General features: G+C 44.3%; 1 protein-coding gene across 1 annotated transcript in view; it reads left to right on the top strand.

Annotated features, from left to right (window-relative positions):
• Nucleotides 1–11705, top strand: part of WIF1 (WNT inhibitory factor 1) — a 42071-nt gene extending 30366 nt beyond the window's left edge. Inside the window, exons 5-10 of the mRNA XM_072349219.1 lie at nt 1257–1352; nt 2861–2956; nt 4180–4275; nt 7819–7914; nt 8202–8297; nt 10881–11705. Coding sequence (XP_072205320.1) covers nt 1257–1352; nt 2861–2956; nt 4180–4275; nt 7819–7914; nt 8202–8297; nt 10881–11002 — 602 coding nt within the window. The 3' untranslated portion in view covers nt 11003–11705. The remainder of the gene's footprint in view (nt 1–1256; nt 1353–2860; nt 2957–4179; nt 4276–7818; nt 7915–8201; nt 8298–10880) is intronic.
• The last annotated feature ends 316 nt before the right edge of the window (nt 11706–12021 follow it).

Genomic DNA, 12021 nt, shown 5'->3' with positions numbered 1-12021 from the left:
CTGTAACTGCTTGAATTTAAATTCAGGTATTGTTCAGTTTGGAAACTGTATGAATCAATGGTACACCTACACAGTTTGTGAGTGGTAAGTGCCAACACTTCTTGGTGGATGCAGGTGAAAAGCCAACAGAGAAGAGTTAAGGATAATGCTGGCAAATGCTATCAGCCTCATATATTTACAGCACTGCTAGGCCTAAGGCAAAGAAAAGCAGGGTGCCAATATTGCAGCCAGCTGCTGTCTAATGGATGACCTTCAAGTTTGAGTTGAGAAGGTTGCAGTAAGATTGCTGTCTGAGTGTTGGTCTACCGCATTGTATTTTTAACCTCATCATTCAGACTGTCACACAGCACAGCACCCATATGAGGAGGTTACCTACTCTGTAAAGCTGCCCTGTGGCACTGGTACCACCGATCACAAGTGATGTCACATTTCAGCCTCTCCTGCTTCCCTTCTTGCATGTGAGAGACCTGGGAAGGCATTTGTAAGGAACCGCTGCCTGGCAGTAGTGCTTTTGTGAGATTCCACTGCATTCAATTTCTTTTGCCTCTTGTTTGATGGGCTCCGGTGTTTTGAGGATGGTGATCATACACAGATGTATTTCTCATCCTTGTGTAATCCAACCAGTGTTGCCAAACACTTTAACCAGTGTTTGATCAATAGTTGAGATGTGAATAAGAGTTGGATGATGATACAGGATCACTACACAGGAATGCTTTCATCTTCCTTTCTGGCCTCCTTTCATCTAGCCTCAAAGCTGACTCTTTCATTTGAAGACAGATTTCATCACTTTGTCACCTCAGTAGCAACAGATGTAGTAATTAATGCAATGCAAGTTGCAATGGAGTCAACTTAAGGCTGTGAAATTTGAAAGTGGTCCCACAGACCAAGGGCAGGTCTGACCAGTGATGCAGGTCCTGCACCAGCTTCCTGCTCATTCCTTGCGGAGAAGTCAGCATTGGACTGTGCAGAGCACCCACATCACTCATTCACAAGCAAAACCGCAGAGCAATAAGGTGTGCATGATCTAGCATCCAGCAGATCACACATTGCCCTGCACATGAGCTCAGACTTGTATTTGGAGATTAACACAAAGATAATTTATCTTTAGAAAGTCTTAGCTGAACCTCACTACTACCAGCATTTGCATATCTGTTGTTGTTTTATCAAAGGAATCTATTGGTCCTACTAAGATATAAGTGACAGCTGAAGTGTGAAATTAAGATTGATAATTAAGCTTGTCATTGTGTTTTATGAAGCGGAGTGTCCAGGAGGATGCAGAAACGGAGGATTTTGCAATGAGAGACACGTATGTGAATGTCCAGATGGATTCTATGGGCCTCACTGTGAAAAAGGTAATGAAAAAAAATCCTCTAAACTCTCTTTACCACAATCTCAACAAAACTGTGGCTGCTGTACTGTGGCCTCTGCTAAAAATATGAATGGCCTATTCTAAAGTCGCATACATTTTATTTTGAGCCTACGCATCTAAGTGAATTACTGTCATGGTGCATATTTCAATGGAAAATGTATCTGCTTACAAGAAAGATGGTTTCTCTCTGAGGGATTGCTTCTAACAAAAACTGACACAACAGTTAGAGAGTCCGTAATCACAGAGCATCCATCTGGCAAAAAGATTAAATAAAGTTCCTCTGCTAATGAGAACTAGCTGGAAAACCAAGCACGGGGACTTTTGTTCTGCACTGGTTTATATGGAGATAACGTTTAATTTGGAGGCAGACTGAAAAAGAGGACAGGAAGATGAAGGAAAGAGTTTATTTTTTCTTTCCATTACTAATATGTTCAAATAACATTTCCAGGCATGAGGGTGCAGGAAATTGGTGTGGCTGGGTGAAGAAGCACCTCTTCTTCCTTTCTCTTCCTCCCTCCTTCCCTAGCGAGAGGCCTTCCTTGAGACCAAGGTGGGCCCTGTGGGCATCCCACTTCAACGTGACCCTTCACTCAGCTCACAGGCACTTTGACTACATCCAGAATATTAAATACAGAAGAGCAGGGACTGTTTTCTTCCCTGAACTCCAGGCAGTTTGTATTTGTGTGTTAACAAACTCTCCCGCCTTCTAAAGCTGAACCCCCTGAACTCCCAGCTGGAGGAGCCCTGGCTGGTGCTTGTCTTAGGGAACAAAGCCACACCAGGAATGACAGCTTCACAGCTGTACTTCTGCCTGGCTTTGTCCAAATGCTGGTGAACCCATCAGTATGGACCCAGCCTTGCTGCTTGTACCAGTTGTGAGCAGCCACCAACTGAAACATTGCTCCCTGACATGGGCAGCCTCATGGGCTGGCCATAACTGCAGAGGAGCTCTGGGAGAGTACAAGGGATCAGGAAAGGTAGGGGAAGTGTTAGAGGCTCCCTTCCACTAAATCAGGTGGCTGTGCGTATGGCCGGGTATGCAGTGGCAGAAGGAGGGTTCATCATAGAGTCTGCTTGAGAGTCCCACTAATTTACCAACACCTCTGAGTACATCCCCTGGATAAACACTCCCTTGTGCAGTACTGAGGCACCAGCTCAGCACCAGAGTGCAGTTACAGGGAGTACTGGTATAGTGGGGCTTCATGTATTCAGAAGGTAAAGGTGGGCACTTTGCCATTCCCAGCTTTGAACTGTAGTTTACAAGAAGCACTTATGGAATCAGACTCAATCTTCTATTTTAGTTATGCTGTACACAGATTGGCAGATACATAACAGAACTGTCTTGGTGTAACCACTAACAAAAGTGCTTTGCAAAGGTGACTTGATTGATTCAACAGAAGGAAAAGCAGCTTAAGGAGACAGCATGCTGAGCATTTAATAGCCAGCTGCTGTCATGCCAGTGACAGTTTTCCTTTCCTCCCTGCTGCTCAGCACTGTGTGCTCCTCGCTGCATGAATGGAGGGCTCTGCATCACTCCTGGCCTCTGCATCTGCCCCCCTGGCTTCTACGGCATCAACTGTGACAAAGGTAATAGCAGTGAAACCCCCGGTGTTGTGGCCACCGTGTACTTGCGTATGTTAATTCCCCTCTAGGAAAGCCAAGCAAGTGGTGAAGGAAGGTCTGCAAAACACAGTGTTGTGATTCCTCCTACCCAGGCACTGGTGCAGGCTGGGAGCTGCAGGGAGCGCACAGCGCTGTCACAGCTCCACATGCAGCAGCCACAGCCATCAGCTGAGCAAAGAGTAATTCAGCAAATCTCTTTAGCTGATCCACTGAAAGCCACGGGACATACCACAAGATTCACTTAGGAAGATCTCTCTTTGAACTCTGGTTTCCTGGAGTAGAATTAGTTTTACTAATTAGTACAGTAATTTTCTGCATCTGGACACACACACACACACACACACCAACAGAAGTCCAATCTTTCTTCTGTTGCTGCTCAGGAATAAAAAGGATTAAGCAGTTGTTCAGAAGAGTTACATGGAACAGTGTAAGCACCATGTAGGGAGAGCCAAAGGGTTTGCTGCACAAATACTACTGACGCGCTCATGGAGGAGAAGATTGCAAAACATGTCAGGACAAGGGGAAATAGTTTCACATCAGAAGAGGGGAGATTTAGATTGGATATAAGAAAAAGGGTTTTATGATAAGGCTGGTGAGGAACTAGAACAGGTTGTCTAGAGAAGTGGTAGATGCCCTATCCCTGAAGGCACTCAAGGTCAGGCTGGGGGGGGCTCTGAGCACCTGATGTAGCTATAAGTATCCCTGTTCACTGCAAGGAGTTGAACTAGTTGGTCTTTAAGGGTCTCATCAAAACCAAATGATGCTATGAGAGCACTCATGATGAGACTCACTATGAGACTCACTATGAGAGCTTCAACAGTAGGAATGATGTGGTCCTTCAGTGAGCACACATGAGGACTGATGAAGATATAACACAACCAGTTCCTGGGGATCACAGAACCACAGAATCGTAGGGGTTGGAAGGGACCTCCAGAGATCATTGAGTCCAACCCCCTGCCAAAGCAGGTTCCCTACACCAGGTCGCACAGCTCAGCGTCCAGGCGGGTCTTGAATATCTCCAGAGAAGGAGACTCCACAACCCCCCTGGGCAGCCTGTTCCAGTGCTGCGATCCCTGCAGTTCCTGCAGCTGCTGTGTTTATTTGGGTTGAGCAGCAGAAAATATTAAAGGCAATTCGGAGTGAGTTGATATAAGCGATTTAATTCATTTCTGCTTTACTTGTTTCAGCAAACTGTACAACAACCTGTTACAATGGAGGAACCTGTTTCTATCTGGGAAAATGCATTTGTCCTTCGGGATTTGAAGGAGACCAATGTGAAATCAGTGAGTAGCATCTCCACGTGCTTGCTTTCCTTTACATCAACTTATTCTGTGTTAGAATTCAGAGAGATTCAGTGTGACCTGGCTCTGCCAGTTGGCAGACTCAGAGGGCCAGATGCCTCCAGTGAGACCCTTACTGATAAGTCTGAGTCACCGCTGAACCATCCCACCCCGAGCTTGTTTTGTTGTCACTAGTAACTGAGCTTGGCAGTAGCCTTCAAGCCAAAAGTATGCAAACATTGCTCTGTGCCCAGCCTGCGTGGAACAGATACTTTCAGAAGTTGCTGCAATTCGCTGTAGTGCGCTGCAGGTTAGGTTTGAGCCCATACACCCAGAAAGACTGCTCTAAGCTGGAAGCAAAGGGGTTTGTGCTGAAGAGAGGTCTGAGCTATAAGAGCTGGGAGCTTTCACTTAATGTATTAGGTTGCATTCACACAGCAACTTGAAAATCTGCCTCACAAACATCAAAAGACTTGATGTTTTCAGAAGGTTAGCATCAAAGCTATTGAAAATATTTTAGCTCCTGGTTGATCTGAGTGTGCTGTGCTGTGTAAAGCTGGGGGTGGAGATGTGGCCAGGCTGGAGCAGACCTGGGAGGTCAGCTGTCAGGCATTTGATCTCACTGAAAGAAGAACCTTCTCACAGCTCTGACCGATTAGATTAATTCCACAGTTCCTCACACTTGAATGGTGTATGAGCTTTTTACATCCACATCGTGCTTTCTGGGATGAAAGCTTCCACTGTACGTGGAGCTTCCCCACCTTTCTGCTGTAAATATTCCCACTGGCATTCAAGGGGCTGTCACAGGAGCACAGACAGCAACGTTTGGCCTGGGGCATGTAAAAGGTGATTGCTTTGCATGCATCACTAGGGACAGGCTCTTCCCACAGCAATGAAACATATAGCAGCAAATCCTTGGAAAAAATGGAAATTAACATACTGTCAGGTAGTATCAAATGATAAATGAGTTACTATGCAAGGAAAGGACACAGATAACTCAGGGCCTGCATTTTGCAGAGTAAGTGTAGAAAAAGGTGAATGTTTTACCATGTGTTTATGCATTACAAGGAATTTTACATCTCCTTTTCAACTAAACAAAAACTGAGTCAAATGGAAGTGGTAAAGGTGTATTGTTATGAAATTATTTGATCGGGACAGGCTCTGATATCAATTCAGATCAGGGGTCACAGAGAACAACAGAGTGGGTTTCCATTGCATTTTCCTTTGTTTCCATCACGTTCAAATTCAACCTCCTGACAAGATCTCCTTTCTTTCTTTCTTCAACCAAAAGTCAACATTTTGATACTTCTTAGACAATAAATAAAGTTCAAACTCATAGGTTAGGTTATTTTGTGCCAGTGTTGTTGGTTATTTTTAGGCAAATTCTTAAAAGTGATACTGCAGAATGTATAATTTAGGGTGCTCCACTGAATTGAGAGGCACTGCAGGTCATTAATGTCCATTGCTGCTTGAAACGGGTGCAAATGGCTTTGGCTTCTTGCAAAGGCTTACCTGTGCAAATCAAATTAGCTAATACACAAATATTAAACCAATTAGGGTCATAGTATGGAAAGTTAAACCGGGAATCTATTGATGAGAGCAAGAAAAGCTGTGCTCTTCTTGTGGCCTTTTTGAAGCTGGACAGCAGTTGTTTGTAAAGCATGGATGGCTGCTACCACCTTGGGCACTGCCCTAGTGCCAGCTCAGCAGTGGAGGAATGCAAGAAGCGCTGGATGCGGTTTAGGAACACCAGAGGAGAAAGAAAACTCTCTGTTTTCTTAGACCCAGGGCCAGCTACATTCAGTCATGGGGGGTCTTGGAATAATAAAATGAGAAAACCTTTCAACAGGCAGAAAGCCGTCTTCCAAACACCCAGCAGTGGGGTTGGTTTTGGTTCTTTTTCTATTCTTGTTTAAAGATTTGGAGTGTTTGTCTGGTAGTTGAATTGTTCTCTGGGGCTCCAGGGAAACTGCTGGGCCCAGCCTACCTCACTAGCAAGCATTCATAATCCTCCAGAATATTTTTCTAGATACAGTCACACTTTGTCTCTAATTAGTGTTGCAGTTTGATAACAGTTTTTTTCCTTTTGGATTCTTCCTCCATTTGGCACCAACTGTTCTGTTGCTTTTTTCCATTTCTCAGTTAATAGCAGGAGGTTTCCTCCATTCTGTGGAAACATTTGGGTCTCAACTGAACTGAGCCAAGTGTTTGCAGAACACAGCTCTGTGGAAGTCCGTACCACATGGTCTGACCCACATTCTCCAGCTTTGCTTCAAGATCAAGTCCTGGATTCTCTTAGCATTGCTCCTTTCACTCATTAATTACTCCAGATCCAATTGCCCGCAAATTAGAATATCTACAGATTCCCTCTCCAGAGGTTTCTGTGGGGAAATTGTGCTTTTGCAGGAACTCTCCTTAGCACATCTTGTTCTTCTGGCTGGCCATGAACTTGCTTCAGGCCTGTGAAAATAATTATGCACATTGGGAACAAATGTTTCTTTCATACTAAACAACACATGTATCACTGAAGTCTGGTGGGGTTGAGCTGAGCAGCACTCCTAGGGGTGTGTGGTTCCCAAAGGGACACTCTGGGGCTGTGAGATGAGTTTGCTCCCAAGGGTTTTCAACACAGCACACCAGCAGTGGAAAGTGGAAAGGAGCTCATATTATCACGTGCAGCCCCATTAATACCATTAGAAAGGAGTTGGAGGACAGTGAGGAAGCTGCAGCAGTAACTGTGGCCAGTGAGGAGACCAGGAAAGAAGGTCTTCCTTGCTGAGCATGTCCCCCCACACTGGGGATGGCTGTGCTTGTGAGGGCTGTCCTCTTACAGGGAGTGAAGATTTAGTTAGGTAAAGAATGCAGACAAAATCTAACAAGAGGCTGACAGCCTGCTCTTCAGGGACTGAAGAAGCCCTCAGAGGCTTTTTGGTGTGAATCAGGCCCAGCAGAACTCAAAGATGGCTCTGCCCCATCAGTGTGTATCTCCTGCCTCTTGGCAAGTCAGGGCCAAGCAAACCATCACATATGTGGTCAGCCCCAGCTTCTTCTTTTGGCAGTGTGTGAATGTGAGGAAAAATAATTTCTAGTCAAAAAGCCTTGAAAAATGTCTGCCAGTTCTAATTACTGCCACCAAAGGTGCTCTGTCCTGTGCAAATGGGAAAGAAGGACATGTCTTTGTAATGTACCTTAGTTTTTGAGCTGAGGCATGAAACAGACCTCATGGCACAACCCACAACACCATGGTGCTTCACAGCCTTTTGTCACAGGCTGCCAGGCCTGGATGATTTACTTCTTTTCTACAAGAGGCTGCCTTGCCTGTCAGCTCCTGAGCTTCCCTTTACTTAAAATCTTGCTCCTATGCCATCAGGTTGCATACTACTTGTGCTCACTGGGTACTAGTAGAGGAGCCTTCCCCTAGATCCACAGAGCACACTCTGAGCCCACAGCTCGATGAGGTTTTGGGCACAGGGCGGGCTTCTCAGATGACTGTCATGAGTAGGTGCTGGGGACTAAGGCCCTTGTTTCTATTCTTTTAATTTCTAGGTAAATGCCATCAGCCCTGTCGAAATGGAGGAAAATGTATGGGTAAGAACAAATGCAAGTGCTCCAAAGGCTACCAAGGAGACCTGTGTTCAAAGCGTAAGTACCTGTACACTCAGTCAGTCCTTGGATGAGCATTGGGCTCACATGGGACCTCTCACACAATAACAGCACTAGCTGCCCATTGAGAGTACTTCAGGTAGATTGACTTCCTGAGCATACAACATACACCAGGCTGCCAGGAATTATAAGACCAGACATCTTTTTACAAATGCCTCCCTCCAGTCTGGCCTGCAATACTTGCTGCCTATGTCAGTGTCAACATGTCAGTGTAGCAATTGCAGATGTTCCAACCAGCTCCAACGTATGTGCCTGCTTTGTTGCAGCTGTCTGTGAGCCTGGCTGTGGACTGTATGGGACCTGTGCTGAGCCCAACAAGTGCCACTGCAAAGAAGGCTGGCACGGGAGACACTGCAATAAAAGTAAGTGAGAAACAACCCCTGGGTGTGTGTCAGGGCCACTTATAGATGCTATATGAACACGACAGCTTCAAGAGCCTTTCCACCATCATCAATAATACCATACTCATCTTTTTCTTCTTTAAACAACAAAACAAAGATTCTACATTCTCCATAGTGCTAACTACTTTAAAAAACAACAACAACAACAGCAAAACTCCAAATTGTTTTAAATTCTTTTACTTCCCTTCTCTTTGTATCATCAGGTCTAGAGCAGGGGTCACCTAGACCTCTGGGGTGACCTTGTGTGTCTTCCACCTGCAGTGTTGAATGGACTGTAAGTCCCACAGCACTCCTGGCCGCTGAATGCCAAATTGGCATGTTTACACCTAAAGTTCTGTCAGATTATAAAGATGATTAAAGCTTACAAAAACTGAATTGCTCTTTAGAAGCTTGGGAAAAATTTGAAAGCTTATACAGAATCTATCCCTAACAACTTCCATGTTTTCTTCTACTCTCCCTCACCCATGTTCCACAGAATGCAAATTGTATTGTCTCAAAGCGAAGTTGAAGTCTTTAAGATAATTTTTTGGTGCTACTTAAGCATTATAAAACTATTTGAAATGCAATTAGATGTATATCCAGTAATGAATTCAGGCTTCATTTTACATTCCACATGCAATAAGAATTTGTAAGCAAATCATAGAATCATAGAGTCAAAGAGTCGTAGAATCATAGGTGTTGGAAGGGACCTCAAAGATCACCTTTTACTTTAAAGCACTTCCCCCTTATCCTATCACTATCATACCATGTAAAATCAGTCTCTCTCCTATTTATAAGCTCCCTTTAAATACTGAAAGACCACAACAGTGTTTTCATGGAGCCTTTCCCAAGCTGAACAAGTTCAGTTCCCTCAACCTTTCTTCATAGGAGTGGTCCTCTGATCGTCTTTGTGGCCCTCCTCTGGGCCCACTCCAACAGCTCCACATTTTTACTGCATTGGGGGCCCCAGGCCTGGATGCAGCACTCCAGACGGGGTCTCACAAGGGCAGAGCAGAGGGAGACAATCCTCTCCCTCTCCCTACTGGCTGCCCCTCTTCTCATGCAGCGCAGGACACTGTTGGCCTTTTGGACTGCAAGCACACACTGCTGGTTCATGTCCAGCTTTCACATCACTAGCTCTTATCTACAGGGCTTCTCCCAAGGATTTCTTCTCCATGTACTCATGTCTGTGGCTGTCCCAGTTTTCAAGCATGTCTATGTCCTTTTGGATGGCATACAGTGACTACACCACTCAGCTCAGTTGTCATCTGCAAATATGCTGAGGGTGCTCCCAATCCTGCTATTCAGGTCACTGATAAAGACGTTTCTGTAAGATATTCTGTATGTACTCTCATGAAGGATTAACATTTATCTTAAACACTTGGCAAACTATTCATGCTTAATGTTTTTGGTAGCAGTGATAAAGAATAGTTTAATATTCTTGTTATATAGCAAGTGAAAATGTTTATATGTGGAATGAACATCCCACAAAAAGTAATTGTCTGTACTACAACAAGGAAAAAAGCAGAGTACCGCTGCCCTATAATGAAAATTTAGCTGTTATGTGTTATTGACAGCTCCATGGTTTTGCTGTCTTCATTATGTGGAGTTTTGGCAAAAACCTGCTGCATTTAGCACTGAAAAAGACTTTGTATTCAGCAAAGAAAGTGATATAGGTGGCTGGAGTAAAATCCACTCCCTTTTTGAGAGCCTGTGTAGGGCTTAAATTACACATTTGAGTCTGTATTGCATGACAGTTCATTTTTCAGCTAAAGCCGAGTATCTCTTGGCCTTGATGGAAGACCTATAGTTAACTTGAGAGACTTGCTTTACACACCACATAGCTGTGAGTTCAGCAGTCATACACAATTCTAGCTGATAGCCATTAACATCACAGGTTAGAAGGACTATGTTAGAAAGTTCACGTGTGTATCAGATGAATGGCTCCTCGGGGAAGCAATTTTCTTAAAGAAGTGGTTGAAAAACTAAACCTTGGACTTAATTTTTTCAGTTTTTCCCATGGGATTTACGGAGTGAGATGGCTAAATGAGACTATAAATAATGTCAAAACAAGACTTTGAGTTCAGTGTTTCACTTTTATTTGCAACAATTGCAGCTCTGCTGAGCCTTTTTCAAACTACTTTTTGTCGCTGCTCTTTCTGTTTGCATCCCACTGCACAGCAGAGCACGGCTCACCCCACTAGTGCTGGGTCATCCAAAGGGCCACTCAAGGTGACTCTTAACACTTGCTGGGCTCGCATCTGATGTGCACACTGGCATGGGCTGCACAGATGTGAGCCTGCACCAGGTGGCTGCCTGAGTGGGCTGACTGTTCCAGCCTTTTGGGGCTAAGATTGCCTGATGATCCTGATCTTTTTGGGCTAAGCCTGCCCATCAACATCCTGCTCTTCCAAGACCAGGAGAGGATGGGGAAGGAACCGCATGCATGTGAGGTGCATTGGAAGCTTTTGTTCAATCTGGGGACTGTCTCCACTTGAAATATTAGCAACACATCATGAAGCTGCCGCTGTGGTTTCTGTCCTCTTGAGCTGGGTAATTTTCCAGGGTATGGAGCCAGCGGTCCGAGCGCCCTGAGGCCGGCCAGCACCAAGCACAGGCAGTACACGCCTTCGCCCAAGAAGGCAGAGGAGAGGCACGCTCCACCCGAATCCAATTATATCTGGTGAGCTCCAACATCTGAAATGGTTCGCGTTACACAAAGTTCATAGCCTTCATTAACCTTTCATGGATGGGATGTTAAAACGCTGTTCACTACAGTTTAGATTACTGGCTGGAATTTTATTAGCTTCATTATAAACCACTGAGCTGATATTTACTATTCCTTTTAAGTTTTATAAATACTTCTGTAGCATGATTATATAGGCTGCTTCTTTCAGTGCTTTGGATGGTTTTGTACTATACTCTGGGTATGTTTTAATTTCATTTGTTTTTATTACATATCTGCAATGTAACATTTTCCAAAACTTAAGTAACAATATTCAAGCAGAAAATCTCCTAGATGCTAACCTGGAACATTTCAGTGACTGCAGATTTTAGTTTGCCTAAGACAACGGAAAGGTGTCAGTTTTGTTGTGTACTCAGAATTTTCCCAAAGGAAAAGAAACAAACGTTAGCTGAAAACTGAACTACTCAACTCAGCATCATTTTGACCCTTAAAACATTGCAAAGGTCTGTGTATTAAAAATACACTGCGGTGGTGCCAATTAAGCAGTATAATATATTTCTAAACAGTGTAGAACTGTAACGTATGAACTTTTTGCATTGGCTTGAAGCAATATAATATATTGTAAACAAAACAGCTCTTATATAATAAACTTTTTGTACTGACGGTTATGTATAAAATAAAGATGCTGCTTTAGTTTTTTGAGTACTGCTCTGTGTGGCCTGCTCTGCTCTCACCAGCACTGGGTTGGATAATGTCTTCCCTGCATAAACTAATGGTGGGTTGAACTGCTTTTCTTGTCCTCACTTCCCTGCTGCTGTACCAATCCCAATGGTAGCAGTACTGGATGGTGGCACTGGGCAATGCGCAGCCAGAAGTGTCAGGTTTTGTCCTTTGTCCCTATTTGAGGCCCTTCCACTCCCAACCAGAGTCCCAGATGTGGAGGTTATATTTTCATGTGCTCTGTAGCCTTCCTTTCAGGTGCTGCTTTTGAAAGGCAGATAAAGAGGAAATCATCCATTC

Source organism: Excalfactoria chinensis, chromosome 1 (assembly GCF_039878825.1).
Source record: "Excalfactoria chinensis isolate bCotChi1 chromosome 1, bCotChi1.hap2, whole genome shotgun sequence".
Classification (NCBI taxonomy): Eukaryota; Metazoa; Chordata; class Aves; order Galliformes; family Phasianidae; genus Excalfactoria; species Excalfactoria chinensis.
Note: the sequence above shows the minus strand (reverse complement) of the source record. Positions and strands in the feature narration are given on the sequence as shown.